The 19,573-nt window shown below is 46.0% G+C and overlaps 1 protein-coding gene across 2 annotated transcripts in view; it reads right to left on the bottom strand.

Annotated features, from left to right (window-relative positions):
• Positions 1–19,573, bottom strand: part of LOC144721178 (complement C3) — a 239,441-nt gene that overhangs the window by 155,383 nt on the left and 64,485 nt on the right. For both annotated transcript variants that reach the window (XM_078598569.1, XM_078598568.1), the window contains exons 9-11: positions 17,409–17,529; positions 15,924–16,039; positions 583–747 (exon numbers count right to left, since the gene is read on the bottom strand). In XM_078598569.1, the coding sequence (XP_078454695.1) occupies positions 583–747; positions 15,924–16,039; positions 17,409–17,529 (402 nt within the window). The remainder of the gene's footprint in view (positions 1–582; positions 748–15,923; positions 16,040–17,408; positions 17,530–19,573) is intronic.

Consider the following 19,573-nt stretch of genomic DNA (forward strand, 5'->3'; position numbering starts at 1 on the left):
TGAAGCACGCAATTTAAGATGGCGGCCAAGATAGTTGTTAAATAAATACATTGTGATGAATCAGCTCCAGAGCAACTAAAGTTAAAATTTCAAAACATTTTGCGGTGTTATCCATGTAAAACATTGTAATGGTGCATGCTTTGAAAGTTTAGAAATGTCCAAAAAATACAAATGGTAAATTTTCAAAATGAGGGTTTATGAACAGATAACATTTTGAGCTCTGTGAAGCTCCCAAAATAATTTCCTTGGATGTCCCACCAATATCACCTTAAAACATGTTATACAATAATGTGCAAAAACAAGCTATTTTAAATAATAATGTGATGATCTGGCGTTTTTGAAAATCCGGTAACCCCTTAAGCTGTGGGATAATCGATTATCTACTGTATATAAATACGCAACTGCAGCAGGTGCTAGATCAATCCACATAAGGTCTACCAACTCAGAATAACAGACTTGGAGAAAATGGGAGGCCCTCGAGACAAACCTGGTCCAACGACATAGCTGAGATCTGCCTAGTCGGGGTATCACTGTATGTACCTGCTGACCCTACCTTTTTACACCCATAACAATGAAACTCACCGTGACTGTCAGTTGGTTAACATTTGGTGGTGTCACAGTGAATGAGGTCAACCCGTTGGAGTCTGTGCGCATCTTCTGAGGATTAATGGTGGCTGAACCTACTTGCACTTTAGCAACAACGTCCACCTCTTTCGAGGGTGAACCATCAGCATTCCGAACCTCCACCTGTGTATGGGAAGCAAAAAATTATTGAGGGGTACAACATCATTATCAGCCTGTTGGACGTAGGCCTCCACAAACCCCCGCCACCTCTCACGATTAAACGATGCAAACATCTATCTAGCACTTCCGATCTTCCCACTCATCCCCTCCTGCACCTCTGTTTCTAAACCCCAACCTGACCCTTCCAGAATTTCCTTGAGCCGACTTGAACTTACCCTCCTCCTATTCCGCACGTGACTCGCTTGCCCTCACCATCTCCTGGACATAAACGAAGCTCAAACTAAGGGTCGGACAAATCCGAGCAGGCTCTTAGGAGTAAAATTGGTCAAATTATTACACAGCCTAACCTTAAGGATCTATTATGAACCCGCACATATATTTTTAAAGCTTAGACTTGTTTTTATATATTATTTATCCAAAGATATGTTTATTATCCAAAGATACTTCGGTTTTCCATTCACACAGCAGCAACGTACAGTGAGGGAAAAAGTATTTGATCCCCTGCTGATTTTGTACGTTTGCCCACTGACAAAGAAATGATTAGTCTATAATTTTAATGGTAGGTTTATTTGAACAGTGAGAGACAGAATAACAACAACAAAATCCAGAAAAACGCATGTCAAAAATGTTATAAATTGATTTGCATTTTAATGAGGGAAATAAGTATTTGACCCCTCTGCAAAACATGACTTAGTACTTGGTGGCAAAACCCTTGTTGGCAATCACAGAGGTCAGACGTTTCTTGTAGTTGGCCACCAGGTTTGCACACATCTCAGGAGGGATTATGTCCCACTCCTCTTTGCAGATCTTCTCCAAGTCATTAAGGTTTCGAGGCTTACGTTTTGAAACTCGAACCTTCAGCTCCCTCCATAGATTTTCTATGGAATTAAGGTCTGGAGACTGGCTAGGCCACTCCAGGACCTTAATGTGCTTCTTCTTGAGCCACTCCTTTGTTGCCTTGGCCGTGTGTTTTGGGTCATTGTCATGCTGGAATACCCATCCATGACCCATTTTCAATGCCCTGGCTGAGGGAAGGAGGTTCTCACCCAAGATTTGACGGTACATGGCCCCGTCCATCGTCCCTTTGATGCGGTGAAGTTGTCCTGTCCCCTTAGCAGAAAAACAACCCCAATGCATAATGTTTCCACCTCCATGTTTGGCGGTGGGGATGGTGTTCTTGGGGTCATAGGCAGCATTCCTCCTCCTCCAAACACGGCGAGTTGAGTTGATGCCAAAGAGCTCAATTTTGGTCTCATCTGACCACAACACTTTCATCCAGTTGTCCTCTGAATCATTCAGATGTTCATTGACAAACTTCAGACGGGCATGTATATGTGCTTTCTTGAGCAGGGGGACCTTGCGGGCGCTGCAGGATTTCAGTCCTTCATGGCGTAGTGTGTTACCAACTGTTTTCTTGGTGACTATGGTCCCAGCTGCCTTGAGATCATTGACAAGATCCTCCCGTGTAGTTCTGGGCTGATTTCTCACTGTTCTCATGATCATTGCAACTCCACGAGGTGAGATCTTGCATGGAACCCCAGGCCGAGGGAGATTGAAAGTTCTTTTGTGTTTCTTCCATTTGCGAATAATCGCACCAACTGTTGTCACCTCACCAAGCTGCTTGGCGATGGTCTTGTAGTCCGTTCCAGCCTTGTGTAGGTCTACAATCTTGTCCCTGACATCCTTGGAGAGCTCTTTGGTCTTGGCCATGGTGGAGAGTTTGGAATCTGATTGATTGATTGCTTCTGTGAACAGGTGTCTTTTATACAGGTGACAAGCTGAGATTAGGAGCACTCCCTTTAAGAGTGTGCTCCTAATCTCAGCTCGTTACCTGTATAAAATACACCTGGGATCCAGAAATCTTTCTTATTGAGAGGGGGTCAAATACTTATTTCCTTCACTAAAATGCAAATCAATTTATAACATTTTTGACATGCGTTTTTCTGGATTTTGTTGTTGTTATTCTGTTTGTCACTGTTCAAATAAACCTACCATTAAAATTATAGACTGATCATTTATTTGTCAGTGGGCAAACGTACAAAATCAGCAGGGGATCAAATACTTTTTTCCTGCACTGTATATAGGAAATAATGCACAATGCGGCAACTTAAATATTTGGAGTGTGCATGTTCTTCCCATGATCACGTGGATTTTTTCTCCGGGTCCTCCAGGTTTCCCCCTCCACATTTAAAAACATGCATTGAGATTTAGATTATTTTTCTGTTATAAATTTCCACCTCATAAGTCACTTTGTTGAGCTATCATTTGCGGCCAGGTCGCTTCTGAAAAATAATAGGTCAGTGGGCTTTTCCTGGTAGGATGGGGTTGGCTTTGTTTTATTTCCATGTTTTTTGGTGATTTGTTTGCCTTTACTGTACTTTGCACTCATCGTGTTTTTGTATTGTTTGTTATTGTACTGTTCTTACCCGCCCCTACTAGACGTCTGTGAAAGAGCTTTATAGCTCATCAGATTCCTCATTCAGTATAAATCTATATTCTGATCATGAACATATAACAGGGGGATTCTTGTGTAAATTATTTTCCTCAATTGCTTGCATTTGTGTAATGAGCAAGCGCCACCTGGGGGCAACTGGTAGCCAATCCAAAGCGGGGATCCCATCTGGCCCAAAGGTAATGGGCGGAGTTCCAGAGAACATATAAGAACCATCGAGAGGGTTCCACGAGGGGGCGTGGCTGAGGGTGGAGCTTTCTCCACCGAGAGGGATATAAGGGGATGCAGGAGAGGAATCTAGGTTGGTGTGGGAAGCCTCGGGTCAAGAATGCATCACCGCTCAACCTCTCCTCGCCGGCAACCATGTGGCGAACTCGCAACGAAGCAGACTCTTCTCCCGGCACGCCGCCAGCCAGCGGCAGGATCGGAGAGAGAGGGAGGCGTGCTCGACGGTGGATAGAAAACGGCTCGTCAACGGAGGAGAGAGAGAAGAAAATTACTCGGAGAGAGAGTGCGGTGTCGTGCAGAGATTCTATAAATAAAGAAAAGACGCCAGTCAACAGTTGGTGTGGAAGTTGTTCATTACATTGGAATCAGAAGTGGTCCTTATAGAGACAGAAACATACAACGAAAAGTAAAATGTCCAAGAATCTCAATAAGAAGAACCTACCTGTCTTCCGACGATGACGAGGCGGTGACCCAGAACCTACCAACCCCGGGATCCGTGGTCCCGTTCACAGGAACCATGGCTGGTGAAGTCGCCACACCAGAGTCGGGCGGCGCGGCTGCGGCTTCTTCGCCATGACGGGTTGAAGATGGCTGGGGAAGGGTTGAGGAGCAGCTGCATTCGCTGCGGGCGGTGCTTCTTCAGCTGGTGTCACTCGTCGCCTACGTTGTCGGGGTGCCCGTAGGAGGTATTGCCGAGGGGTGACATGCAGAGGCTCGGGTCTGGAGCCTCAAAGGGTCCCCCTACGGAAACGACGGCCGCCGTTGTGGGCACTGGGGAGGCATCCGCCATTACGCATGCTATGGAGACCCCGCGGCAGGATGCCGCCATCTTGAGTGGCGTGGCTGGGGCGCGGTCGGAGCCCCGCTATTTCGGGGGAGCCACGTGGTGAGCTAACTGCGGGGGCTGCTGCTCCTGCTGGACGAAACGGGGCCGAGCGCACCCGACGGCTTACGCACGTCAAGGAATTTGTCGCTGCCGGCGGCGATTGGAGCACCTTCACTTGGAGATTTCGGGTGGCGTTCCGGTCTGTGCAGTGGTCGGAGGAGGAGGCGTTGGTCGCTTTGCCGATTGTCTTGGATGACGACGCTCTCGCGGTGTTCAGGTCGATTCTCTCTGAGAAGAAGATGTTACAAAGCGTGTTTGCCGAGATGGCTGGGGTCTACGAACCACCTTCCGACACTCGACGAAAGTTAATGCTTACCGAAGTGCCCTGATGGCGCTGACTTTGGCCGCCTACTCCGATGTTAAGCAAGAGGCCCTTAACGCATTGGTCATGGACCGCATGTTGGCTTTGGCGAGGGACATGGAGGTGGTTTTACCCACTTGTGGGCACAATGTGGAGACTTCCCGGTGGGCCGCCAAGTGTCTTCATGCGCATGAGAGCCTGCAGCGGTGGTCTCAGATGGTTGCGTGGACGGGCGACCCGAGTCAGGACGGGGAGCCCAACGGTTGGTCGCTGACTAAAGTGGTGGATATTCTTCCGGAGGACGGGGCTTCTGAGGGTGATCTCGCCGCTGCGGTGCCTCGTTGAGATCGGAGATGGGATGACCCTTCACGGCGCCAAAGGTTCAGCGGTCCACGTCAGCGTGAAGACTGGGGTGCTCGGTGGCCACCCATGACCTGCTTCAGGTGTGGCCGGTTGGGCCACTTCATGAGGAATTGCCGGGTCACACTCATTCGTCGACTCCGCCTGCTGCTCCGGCTCCTGCTGCTTCTCCGACGGATCAACATTGTCCCTCACAGGCGAGTAGGTACACGTCGGACATCCCGGCCAAATTCACCACCTCAGGCATCTCATAACACGGGGCACAGTTGTTCACATCGCGATTCGGGGTTGACGTTCTGCGTTCGGGACCTGGTTGGCCTGTTTCGGTGACCCAATGGAAAAAATTGGCACGTCGCGTGGTCGCAGTGGCTGCGGGATCCTCGGCGGTGCCTGGATCCATTCAGGGCGTAGATGTTTGCGTCTTAGTGGACACGGGGGCTTCCGCTACAATCATTTTTGACGTAATCTTTCAGTTACTATTGATTTCCGTCTCGCATGTTCATCCGGCCTTTGACGCTTGTGTTGCTGCTAATGGGGGTAGCATGGGCATCATTCGGTCAGGTGGATGCTCACATTGTGATCGGGGATGTCGCTGCGTCGGGGCTGGTTCTGATTTCCAGGCCGTACCATGCTTGTTGGGTACTGATTTCCTTGGGAGGATGCCTGTAAAAATCATAGTGGATCAGGGCTGTTTGTAAATGCCCTCGGGTCGTAAATAGTTTTTTCTACCGTCGCCGCTGGGACGTTCACCTTGGTGCGCCATTGTACAGGTACTGGTCGATGTCACAGTTGAGATTCCGCCGGGTTCCCAAATGTTGGTGCTGCTGCGTTATCATGAAGGGTGTGGGTGCGATAATTCGGCAGCTGTCGGCGTGCAGACAATCATTCGTTCCGAACAGGCCCCGTTTCTGCAGGTTCTTAACGGGGGTCCAGATGAGGTTGTGTTTGGCTCATGCCACCACCGCCTTTATGGAATGCGATGAGGTTGAGCTGCGTCGATTTGTAGGGGCGACTCATTCTTCCCCTGGTTCGGACGATGGATGGATTGTGGAGTTATGTCAGGAAAATTCAACATTGTCTTCCGAACAACGGAATAAGTTGCGTGTGCTTTTGCGTGATTTTTGGACATCTGCAGAAAAAACGATTTCGAATTGGGACGCACGTCCCTTTTGTCTCACCACATTAATAAGGGTGAGGCCAGCCCTATTCGTCAAAATTCGCACCGATTGAGCACAGGGGAGAAGAAACGCGTGCAGTGCACTGTCAGTGACATGTTGTTCGTCATCTAATAGTCCTTGGGGCGCGCCGGCTGTGCTTGTTAAAAATAAAGACGGGAACCTCAGATTTTGCGTGGATTTTCACAAATTGAATAAAGTTTCGGTGGCCGAAGCGTATCCGCTCTCACGTACGGATGACTCCCTTGATGGATTGTCCGGGGTGCGGTATTTCTCCACTCTCGATTTGTCTTCCGGATTTTGGTAACTACCCCTGGATGACTCGTCGAAGCCAAAAAACGCCTTACGCATGCCTCGGGGACTCTTTCAGTTTAATTGCCTTCCAATGGGCTTGAATTCGGCTCCAGCTATCTTCCAACGGTTGATGGAGCTTGTGTTAACTGGCTTGCAGTGGGACACGTGCCTTATACTGGTAGGAACGAAGTGGACCAGCCTACAATAGATTATATCGTCTGTCCGTCCGTCCGACCGTCCGTCTGACTGTGTAGCAGTATCGCCCCCTACTGCAAACACTTGGCATGACCCTACAAAAACCTTTAGACTCAGTGACGCTTTCCTGGCTGAACAAGTGTAACATTCCCTTACAATTCCCTCAGATAGCTTTTAATTAAAACATTTAAATTAATGAGGCTTTCCTGGCTAAACAAGTGTAACATTCCCTTATAATTCCCTGAGATAGCTTTTAATTAAAACTTTGAAATTAAAAAATAACTCACATCGGCCTAAAGCCTACAGCTAGGCCTAAAGCCTAGAACTAGGCCTCAAAGTCTCCCTTCGTATCGTACCCCCGCGTGTGTGAAAGGGAGTTAATGTTTAACAATTTTACATTCCCTGATGTTTTAAAATAGAAACATTTACATTTAAAGCTTTTACATTAATAATTAAAACATTTAAATTATACATTAATAATTAAAACATTTAAATTAAAAAAATAACTCACAGCGGCCTAAAGCCTACAGCTAGGCCTAAAGCCTAGAATTAGGCCTCACACTCTCCCTTCGTATCGTCCGATTCGGTGTAGCAACATCGCCCCATACTGCAAACACTTGGCAGGACCCTACAAAAACCTTTAGACTCAGTGGGGCTTTCCTGGCTAAACAAGTGTAATAATACATTATGTTTATATTCTTTGGTTATTCGTTCCAACCAGCCCACCCCGCAGGGACCTGTTTTATTTAGATGATGCGATTGTGTTTAGTCGTACGATCGATGAACACCTCATATGTCTGTGCTCCGTTTTTGAGAGGATGCGTTTTGCTAACCTGAAATTTAAACCGAAAAAATGTAATTCACTGCAAATTTCGGTATGTTTTTGGGTAATGTGGTTAGTTCCAACAGAATCGTCACGGATCCGATGAAAACTGCTTGTGTTCGTGACTGGCCTACCCCGACGTGTGTTGGTGATGTACGCAGTTTTGTTGGCTTCGCCGTCATATTACCGGCGGTTTGTGCCGAATTTTGCTATGGTCGCTAAGCCCTTGTACGCGCTGACTGCCAAAAATCAAAGATTCAAATGGGGTCCTGATGAGGAAGCGGCGTTCGTGGCACTTCGCGCTCGCTTGTCCAATGCGCCTACGCTCCAATATCACGATTTTTCATTGCCGTTTATCCTCGACTCCGATGCCAGCGATACGGGCATTGGCACCATCTTATCTCAATCGAAAAATGGTGTGAAGAAGGTGGTCGCGTAAGGCAGCCGTGTCCTGTCCCCTGCGGAAAGTCGTTATTGCGTCACTAGGAGGGAACTTTTGGCTATTGTTTATTTTGTGCGACAGTACAGGCCTTACCTTTATGGCAGGAAATTCATTGTCCGCACTGATAATGCGGATCTCCAATACTCATTGAAGGTTGAGCAGCGAGCCGGCCAGCTGTCTCGTTGGCTCGAGATATTACAGGAGTTCTCGTTTGATGTTATTTATCGTAAGGGTTCCCGGCATTGCAACGCGGATGCGCTGTCACGACTGCCGCATGTGACTCGGGATGAGTAGTTGCTCGCCTGTCGCATCGCGACCGAGAACCGTCATGTCCGCGGTGAACGATTCGCCCTTGCATAGTGAGGATGTGCTAGCCGACAACGTCTTGCAGCTACCGCGCTCCATCTGAGTGCGCGAGCAGCTGCTGGATGACTCCTTAGGGACTTTGCCAAGTCAGGCAGAACATGTGCATGAGTTTTCTGTGTCAGTGGAAGGAGGTCGATTGGCTTTTCATGATGGCCTTTTGATGTGGAGGGATGATATAGTGGACCGATGGCGGATTGTGGTTCCCGTTGCTTTCCATGATGGCTTGGTTCGCGTGTTGCATGGTGAAAAGTTGTTGCACCTTGATGATCAGAAATCCTTGCTGACGTTGCAACGGGATTATTATTGGCCCGGTATGACGGCCGATGTCTCTAAACTTATTCGTTCCTGCCATGAGTACGCTCGGCGGAAACCGCCGTGCCTGAGGTGCCTTCCACCGCTGCAATCTATTTTGGTCATGCGCATCAATTATTTGGTGGCACTCGACGTCCCGGGCCCCTTTCCGATCACTCCCAGGGGTAACAAATACCTTTTGGTGAGAGTGGAATATTTCTCTTGGTGGCCGATTGCTTGGCCTTTGCCTGACCAATTGGCGACCTCCATTGCTGATGCATTTTTAAATGGCTATGTTATGGACAAGGGTGCTCCGGAACAACTGCTTATGGACCAAGGTCGAAGTTTCTCTTCTAAATTGCTATGCAACGTTTGTGACGCTTTTGGCACAAAGAAAATCAGGACGTCGTCGTACCACCCTCAGACTGATGGGATGATCGAGCATCTGAATCGAACCTTGACTGTCATGCTCTGCCAGACTGTGAATGCCAAACATGCCGATTGGGATTTACACGTGCCGAGCATACTCGCAGCTTATAAGATGGCTCGCACGCTTCCAGAGGATTTTCACCATTTTTCCTTATGTACGGAAGGGAAAACGTGCTGCCTATTGATACACAATTAGGAACGTCTGTTAGGGGCGCGATAGTTAAAGGGGGCTGCAGGTGGCCGGGGGTAATTGAGGACGCAGCCCGGTGATTGGACGAAAGGTATTGGTGTCTGGAATTGGCGCCACTGTGTCTACAACAACAACGCCACGTGGCACTGGGGGCTGGGGGCGAGTGGCGAAGTGGGGGATGATCCAATTAATTAAGGGGAATTGTTTCAGGGATAAAGGCGGAGAGCATGGAGCGAAACGGGAGTTGGTGCCTGGGACCAGTGACGAACGGATGGAGAGACGGAGCAGCGGGTAGAGTGAGTATAGCATAGGGTAGCAATGGATAGAAAGAGTGCAGTGTAAGGTAGCAGTGGACAGAGAGAATACAGTGTACGGTAGCAGTGGACAGAGAGGATACAGTATAGAGTAGCAATGGATGGAGCGAGTACAGCGTAGGATAGCAGCAAAGTAACGGACCTTGGTGGAGAGAGCAGAGAGGAGGATCGCTGGAGGAGCAGATGGAGAGCGAGCGAAGCCAGCGGAGCGGAGCGAGCGAACGGAGGGACATTGAGTGATGTTGATGGGGAGTTGTGAGTTGAAGTGTACGGAGGGACATTGCGTGATGTCGATGGAGGAGAAGTGGAACTATATGAGTTAATAAAGAACCAAGAAAGACAAAGAAGCTGTCGCGTCAGTACGAGTCCTACATATGTATATAAATATGCCTTTGTTGCCAAAACAGAGGGTGCACACATTCAACAATAGGGGGAATTAATATTTTGTATTAATATTTGTTCCCGTGGGAATTAATATTATCTGCTTCTTTCATGTGCAAATATGTGCTGGAAGTGTGGTAATCTTAACTTTCTGAACAAAGGGGCACCACCACCCACGGGGCATCAACTTTATTGTGGTATTGTCAAATTGGTGATGGGTGACTTCCTGAATTGGGCTGTCAACTGAAGAGGCGTGGCCTCTGACTAGCTCTTGGTCCAGCTGACCCAAGCTGGTAGTAACTTGTCCGTGGGTCCTGTACTCAGGGAAACTAGCTCCACCCCCCCGTCCCCACCCCACCTTGGAGTCAATCTTTGGTTAGACAAAGCCGAAGGCGGTAAAGGTACCCCTGACGACAACCATCAGCCACCATCCCTCAGCCACACATGCGCAAGTTGGGTATATAGACATACAGAAACAGCGACACACACTTAGAAACGGAGATACACACAGAGACACGGAGACACACGCAGACACAAAGTAATACGAAGACACACAAAGAGACAGAGGCACTCACACGGACACGGAGACACAGACAAAATACACTCATGCATTTGGCCACATTCTTGTTACGTTTTGGACAGTGCCACTTGATTTATTTGTTCTTAACAAGATAACGATGAGTACGGGATTGTCAATCATCTCTCAGCTGCACTACATTCTCACCCAACCGGGCCCAGAGTGATACGTTGGTTCGGTGTGCCATGGAGATCGAGCAAGTTTGATTTACACAGCAGAGCAGTGCTTGCTCTGTAAATCAAGGTGTTATCAGCCACTGACTGCATGCGTGCTTACATGTGGGAGGAATCCACTCTTAATCCTATGTGTTAGAAACCATTTAATAAAAGTAGTTAGCTTTTTTAATGGTACGAATTTGATAATGTATTGATACTAGATTTGAAGCTTTAGTGACTGCAAGGATTCATACTCTTAGTTCTTTCGGTAAAGTCACGTAGGTAAAAAATGAAATTAAAATTAATAAAAAGAAAACATCTTCTTGGTTCTTTCGGTAAAGTCACGTAGAAGGGAAGTAATAAAATAATAAAAATAAAACATAATAAAATAAAATAATTCTCACGACGTTTCGGCTACAACGCAAGCAGCCGTCTTCAGGTGAAGAATGAGACACTACCAAGCTAGGAGCTTATATATAAGCTGGGTTGGAGGTGGAAGAGCGCCTTAACAAAAAGAATGTGCATATGAAGAGGAATTTAGCATATTCATGGGAAATGCGTAGGAGGTGGGCGGGGGGGTTTCAAAGTCATATTATGCCCATGCATTATGCAGGATCAGCAGCACCAAGGGGGGATTGCAGGGAGTAGCATTAACAAAGGAAAGGAATGTTAATGATATGTAGCTGCAGTTACTAAACAACCACGTAGAAAACTAAAGTATAAACTACATAAAAAACTAAAGTATAAACTGCATAGCACCATCAGTATACTTACTATACTCTACAATAAGCTGAGTTACTAGCAGCAAGTAATACATTACAATTCTACGTCGTAAAAATTATATAATATGCTTCCATCGACGTAGAATTGTAATGTATTACTTGCTGTTAGTAACTCAGCTTATTGTAGAGTATAGTAAGTATACTGATGGTGCTATGCAGTTTATACTTTAGCTTATTAGCTTTAGCTTATTGTAGAGTATAGTAAGTATACTGATGGTGCTATGCAGTTTATACTTTAGTTTTTTATGTAGTTTATACTTTAGTTTTCTACGTGGTTGTTTAGTAACTGCAGCTACATATCATTAACATTCCTTTCCTTTGTTAATGCTACTCCCTGCAACCCCCCCTTGGTGCTGCTGATCCTGCATAATGCATGGGCATAATATGACTTTGAAACCCCCCCGCCCACCTCCTACGCATTTCCCATGAATATGCTAAATTCCTCTTCATATGCACATTCTTTTTGTTAAGGCGCTCTTCCACCTCCAACCCAGCTTATATATAAGCTCCTAGCTTGGTAGTGTCTCATTCTTCACCTGAAGACGGCTGCTTGCGTTGTAGCCGAAACGTCGTGAGAATTATTTTATTTTATTATGTTTTATTTTTATTATTTTATTACTTCCCTTCTACGTGACTTTACCGAAAGAACCAAGAAGATGAATCTCTGCAGTCACGAAAGCTTTAAATCGAAAAAGAAAACAATAAAATCACGACGTTTCGGAGGCAACACAAGTCTCCGTCAAATTGGTGATGGGTGACCGTCACAGCCAGATTTGCTGCATCATCTTGATGCAGCAAATCTGGCTGTGACGGTCCCACCTGATGTCGAAGACTTGTGTTGCCTCCGAAACGTCGTGATTTTATTGTTTTATTTTTATTAATTTTAATTTCATTTTTTACCTACGTGACTTTACCGAAAGAACTAAGAGTATGAATGTATTGATACTTAATTATTCATTGTTAATTTATAAATAATTAATAATATAATGTAATAATAGTTAGTGTACAATTAAGTATTTGTAATTCAGGGATCATTTATTATAATTCATTGTAAAGTATTGTTAGTAACGTGGTGGTAATTCATAATACATCCATAGGACTGTGTGTCTTGAGAGATAATTATTTTGCGCCTTACGAGGTCAGTTGTAGGTTTTGCAGCGCCTAGAATGACTTAGTAGGCCAATCATTTATTATAATTCATTGTAAAGTATTGTTAGTAACGTGGTGGTAATTCATAATAAATCCATAGGACTGTGTGTCTTGAGAGACAATTATTTTGCGCCTTACGAGGTCAGTTGTAGGTTTTGCAGCGCCTAGAATGACTTAGTAGGCCAATCCTTGAGTGGCAATCCTTGCCACAGCAATTGTAAGTGAATGCGGTGGCAGCTCCAGAGGTGTTTGTTCCTTTTTCTTTACGTCGCTCCCTCTTGGTCTGCGAAGCACTGTCTTTTCTCCTCGCCTCCCCTGAGGCCTGTTTTCACAGCCTGCTGCCAGCTGAGTCGGTCGCTGGCAGTTTTCTCCCAGTCATTTGGGTTGATGTCGCAGCTCTTCATGTCCCGTTTACAGACATCTTTGAAGCACAGGACTGAGCGACCAGTGACCTGTGTGCCTGATGCCAGCTCGCCGTACAAGACATCTTTGGGTATTCTGCTACCCTGCATGCGGCGCATGTGTCCAAGCCATTTAAGGCGCCTATGACTGAGTAGAGAGTACATGCTGGGAATGTTGGCCAAGTTGAGGACTGAGGTGTTGGGAATGCGATCTTGCCATCTGATACCGAGGATGCGCCTGAGACATCAGAGGTGGAATGTGTTTAGTCGATGTTCTTGATGGGCGTATGTTGTCCAGGACTCAGACCTATAGAGGAGGGTGCTAAGGATGCAGGCCCGATACACCTGTACTTTGGTGTTGAGCGTAAGAGATTTGTTCTCCCACACTCTTTTCGTAAACCTGAACATAGCTGTGGACGCCTTCCCAATGCGCTTGTCAATCTCTGTGACAGGGGACAAATTGCAGGTGATGGTGGAACCCAAGTAGGTGGAGTCCTGAACGAATTCCAGGGTGAAGCTGCAAATGTTCATGGAAGGGGTGTCTCTGACATCCTGGCCCATGACATTGGTCTTTTTCAGACTGATTGTCAGGCCAAAGCTGTTGCATGCATTGTCAAGGTGGCCGATGAGTGTCTGCAGACCTTGTTCTGTGTGAGCTGTCAGCGCGGCATAATCAGCAAATAGAAGGTCTCTGATGATGACTTTGCGGACTTTGGTTTTGGATCTGAGACGGCCAAGATTGAAGATTTTGCCATCAGATCTTGTATGGAGAAATACTCCCTCTTCTGCTGTCCCAAAGGCATGGGTGAGCATAAGTGAGAAAAATATTTCAAACAGTGTTGGGGCAAGCACGCACCCCTGCTTTACACCGCTGAGTATGGTAAATTCCTCTGAGGTGGTGCCGCTGTGCTGTATTGTTCTTTTCATTTGTCATGGAAAAAGGAGATGACTGCCAGCAGCTTCGGTGGGCAGCCCATCACTTTGAGGAGTTTGAAGAAGCCTCCCCTACTGATGAGGTCAAAGGCTTTTGTAAGATCAATGAATGCCAAGTACAGGGGCATTCTCTGTTCTCGACATTTCTCCTGTAGCTGACACACGGAAAAGAGAATGTCAATTGTGGACCTTCCTGCTCTGAAGCCACACTGAGCCTCAGGATACGTCCTCTCAGCTAGTATCTGTAATCTGCTGAGGACCACACGGGCAAAGGTTTTCCCCATGATGCTCAGCAGGAAGATGCCACAGTAGTTATTGCAGTCCCCACGGTCACCCTTGTTTTTTTATATAGGGTGATCATGTTGGAGTCTCTCATGTCTTGAGGCATTGCTCCTTCTCCCCAGCACTGGCAGATAAGTTCATGGAGTTTTGTGAGGACGGCAGGTTTCACACATTTCAGTACCTCAGGTGTGATGCTGTCCTGTCCCGGGGACTTGCCGCTGGCTAGTGAGTTGATGGCGTTGTCCAGTTCCTTCAAGGTTGGAACATTGTCCAGTTCGTGTATGATTGGTAAGCGCTTTACAGCAGCAAGGGCAGCTTCCGACACACCGTTGTCTCGTGAGTAGAGCTTTGAGTAGTGTTCTACCCACCTGGCCATTTGTTCTTGTTTATCATTGATGATGGCCCCTGTGCTGGATTTAAGGGGGGCAGTCCTTCTGATGTATGGATCAAAGGCTGTCTTGATGCCTTCATACATGGCACGGATATTGCCATTTGTCAGAGGCGAATTGGATCCTACTGCTGAGTTGTATCCAGTAGTTGTTGGCACAGCGTCTGGCGGTCGTTTGAGCTGCACTGTGGGCAGCTTTCAGAGCCCTTAATGATCCTGTACTTGGGACTTGCTTGTACTTCAGGAGCGCCATGCGCTTAGCTTGGAGGATGGGTTCCAATATAGCCAGGTGTTCCTCAAACCATTTTTTACACCAATCTAAAATGAGCTTATAACCCGTGACTGCTGCCATCCGTGTTTCTTGGCCAAGATTAGGTGGCTGAGGAGTGTCCTATCCTCATGTTTGCACCTCTTGTTGGCGCAAAGCCCGGGCAGGTTATTCTGGAAATCCTGGGTTGCCCATGCATCAGGATCCCCACCTCGGCCTTGCTGGTGATGTCCAAAGGAGTGCGTAGCATGACGTTTGGTACCACTTTGGCTACAGGGGCTGCCGGGAATGTGCCGCAGAGCGTCACAAAACTGCCTGAAGGGCCCCACTCCTGATTTTCTGTCGGGGTTTACTCCCTTATCCATTGACTCTCCCGAGACACTCACAAGGCAGTGAGAAAACTGTGTAACCCTGGGAGGGGCCCTTACCAGGTACTGACAGCCGGGCCAGCTGTGCCTGGGACGCACGTAAGGCAGGGTCGTCACGCCCTGAGGTAGTTTATCACAAACTACCCGCTACCTCATAATGAATAATACATTGGTAATTCAAAATCAATAACTAATTGTTAATTCATAATTATTGCTTCATTTGCAATGCATATATGGAAATTCATGGGTAATTTGGTTGATGTATAATTGATCGGTGAGCTGATTGTGATAATGGATATTTATTTGCAATGCATATGGGAGATATGGTTTGCTAAAAAATATCAGTTATTGTAAGGTGATGAGAGAGCGCACAAGGCTCTTTCTGATCAATAAATTCGCAGGCACTTATAATCTGGGACGTTGCTAGTGGCTCCACTGTAGCGGTTGTGTCCATGGGTATCGCGTGGAACCCTGACCTCTGTTGTGCACACAAACAAAAGTACCACCAGAGTCACATCGCTAGCTCACATATCTCTCTTTGCAAGATGCAGTGACGAATGGAGAAGAACACAACGCTAAGTACCATCATCTCAAGGTTCTGAGTTCTTTCACCAAACCTATTGTTTCAGTGAGATCACGGCCAGGAAGTGAAACAGTGCCCCTGGTTGCATGTGTCAGTAGAGAAACCCCATATGTACTACACTCATTATATCGCTCTTGCTACAGCCTGTGTGTGTGTCACATCGTACCTGTATGAAGTACGGCAATTCGGGCTTGAAATATCGTGATGTCTTCGTTGCGGTGATTTGATAGCGAGATTCCACAATTTTGATTCCAACAAGTTCGGCTTCTTCGGTCTCTGCAGCTAAAGTTGAAGACATATGTAATTACTGCTTGTGCATTCAGATTAACTATGGGATGGACAGATAAACTCAAAACATGGTGACATGGCCCAGAGCTAACACGTTCGCCGCTTTTTGAAAAGGCTGCGGTCTAATCCGGCAGGCCTCCCTGGTTATTACTTCAGTATGTATGAACTATAAAAAATACTATGTTTCACAGTGAATGTGAAAGATCCCCTGACATCATTCAAAATGAGTTGGCCATTGTGTGTTAACATCATTGTCCAAATTTAAAAAATTACTCACAAATTCCTGAATTGGGATGACATTAGGCAATCATCTCTCCCTACTGCCAGACTAATGCCTGCTTGCAGGTACAGTCACCGTGTGCGCACAGGGACAGCTGCTCTTACAAATATTTGAGGCTAGATGTGATGTAAGTTGCTTATTGCACGTAGAGCACCCTGAGATGCCCCAGGGTAAAGGGTGCTCTACCACAAACAAGTAAATGGCATTGGTGACTGACTTGGTCAACCAGATCCAAGCAAGTATCTATACGGATCTGGATCCAATACAATAACAAGAGAAATCGAGAACATGGAAATTGCCCCGTAATGTTAACCCTGATAATTGTGTCACAATAAAAATGTAGAAGCTCTGTCAAATACTGGTTCAGAGTTTGCTTACTTGAACACATGCTTTTGAATAAACAAGTTTAGAAGGACTATTGGCCACTAGGTTAATGATATATAATGTGCAATACATTAAATGCACATATACATGCCAACACAAAGTGGTGGTATTTGGGCACATTTTTTTTTTATTATTATGCATGTTTACCCAAGAAAATCTTAATGCATCTCAACTCATTTTCAGGAGGGTTCTGCCAAGTCTTTTCAGTCAGGGTCGTTGCTATTACGTGTAATCCCAATTGAGTGATTTGCAAGTACCTTTCAGCATTTGAACAGTGTGTTTTTTAGCTACGAAAGAGGATCACGGGGAACCTGGAGGAAACGTATTCATAACAGGGGTAGAACATAGAATCCCTACACAAGGGCGGCGTCAGGAATAGAACCTGAACCCGAGACCTTCTTGTTGTGAGGCACGAGTGACCAATGCACCACCCTCCCACGCAATGAGAGATTTCAAGTTGGTGACAATTCATAGCAGTAATATAACACAATTGTTACAAATGAAAGTTAACTCGTAAGAAAACCACTGACGATTTACCACAAATTTATATGAATTTTACCAACCTTGGAGGACAAAAGGACTGTCTTGAGCCATGACTGTATTTACACACTTCTGATGGCAGCCCATGCACTCAAACTACTGCTACTCAATCAAAAAATATTTTTACAATGATGACAATAACAACAGTATTGTACGCACCTTGAGATGATAGTACAGTTGTTTTTATTGTGAGGCTGAAAGCCAAGAGATCCTTCGCATTTGGGAACAACTTAAGAAGTTTCTCCTTTTTCAGAATGCTAAGTCCCTCTCCTGCAACAAGCTGAGGACAAGAACCACACATTAGAGCTGATTAGTATTTAATCATTATACTATATTCTTGCACATGGAAATATGAACCGTATTGCGGGACCCCTATAAGCCCACGGCTCTCGCATATACATTCTATTATAATGTAAACAAAAATCCATACTCTTTGGGTTTTTCGATCACCCCCCCCCCAGCCTCACGTCCTCTATCTGTTCTTCCACCACCTTCCCACTACTAGCCCCGCCCACTCCCCCCCCCCCAGCCTCACGTCCTCTTCCCCTAGCGCTCACGCGGCCCCTCCCCCTACCCTACCCCCCTCTCTCTCTCTCCCCCCTTGCCTCCTCCCCCCTCTCTTACCTATATAAACTCTTGCCACGGCAGCTCTCACGCCGACTTCAGCATTTTCTTGCTGTGGTTGTCCCACCTGATGAAAATCGCTTGTGTTGCGATCGAAACGTCGTGATTTGTTTTATTTTATTTTATTTATACCTACGTTACTTTACCGAAAGATCCAAAGAGTATGTAAACAAAAACTTTGCTCCTTTTCACCAATGGGTTTAAAGGATGGTGGAAAGTGTTGTCTTGTTAAACTATGCCTTTTAAACTGAAAACTACTTTCCTGCAGTACCTCTATTTAATACACTCTATCACTAATCGTGTTTTTCAGTGTGGATTTGTGACCACACTTTGTAAACAGTACATAAAATAGTACGCGTTTTCAATGCGCTGTTCATATTGTAACAAGCATTTATACCAATGTTACTCTACAGAGTAGTCGGTCGCCGCTCCTCTTATCCGCATTGATATGGGGACTATGGCTTAACCGAAAAAAAAACCTATCTGCACAGATGCATACGAACAAGAGAAGTATTATCAAATAGGAGGAATTAACGGTGCAACGCATCTCATCTGTTAAATATCTGCAGGTAATAGGATTGTCATCGATTGATCCTGGCTACAGATATTGTAGGTCACAAATATTAATGAAGGTAAGAGAGCAGTTCCACTGTAATATGCATACCGTTATGACAAATAAAGGACTTAAGTCGTGTAGGAAATTTGAGCAGCTTTGGATAGGACTTTTTGCATTTGCTTGTTCAGCTCTTCTGCGCATTCGTCCTCACTCCCCTTGGACGACATGACAACAGAAAGATCCACACCAGGTGGGTCGCGGCGATTATGTGCGTGGTGGGATGGAGTCGCCAAAAATATATACATTATTTACGATTTTTACTTGCGTTTATTCGGACCCCCGGGGTCTCGCCATAAGGTTCATATGTTAAGGAGCTGAATGTTAATTCTCGAGGTCTGAAAGCCACGAGAGGGCTTCAGGAGAGAGAGTTTGCGTAGTTTTGCTATTCCTTCTTTGAAGGAGCACAGATGACAGTGGTTTACTACATGGTCCGTGGTTTGGATTGCATGGCCACAGTCGCAACATTGTGACTTGTGCCTTTAATTTTAAATTAATCAATTGAGATGTGTGCATCGGCCTGTTGATGGTTACACCGGTAACTTCGAGGAATGCCAAAACCAGGAGGTGAGACATTTTGGTCTCGAATGAGGTGTTTATGGTGAACATCCGCATTGTTCCACTTTTCACCCGCGTTCATTCGTGATCTAACTGAGATTCTAGAATGGTGATAGCGTGAAAACCAAAAGGGGGATCCGGACTTGAGTCGGCAGTAAAGAAGATTTTTGAGGTCTTGGTTGATGGCAATAAAATTTGTAACGTCCCTTGCAGTTTTCATGTCTCTGTTAGTTTGAGTCTTATAATGCGAATTGTATGTAGCAGTTTTGTGTATGCGCTCCTGCACCAGGTTGGCACATGATACTCTGCAATTAGTATTTAATAATAATAATAACAATAATAAGGCTGCTTTTCATAGAGCACCCTTCATTCCAGAGAAGTCTCAGAACACTTTACATGTTTAGTGACATAGAATGGGTCACTACGGCGTATAGCGCTGGTTATTGGTAGAGAGCAGGATCGTATGTGTAATAGCCTAGTCTACCAGCAGGGCAGGTGAAGTGTGCCCTGGAGCGAGTAGCGCCGGTTG

The sequence above is a fragment of the Lampetra planeri genome, chromosome 11 (assembly GCF_965212315.1).
Source record: "Lampetra planeri chromosome 11, kcLamPlan1.2.h2, whole genome shotgun sequence".
Lineage (NCBI taxonomy): Eukaryota > Metazoa > Chordata > Hyperoartia > Petromyzontiformes > Petromyzontidae > Lampetra > Lampetra planeri.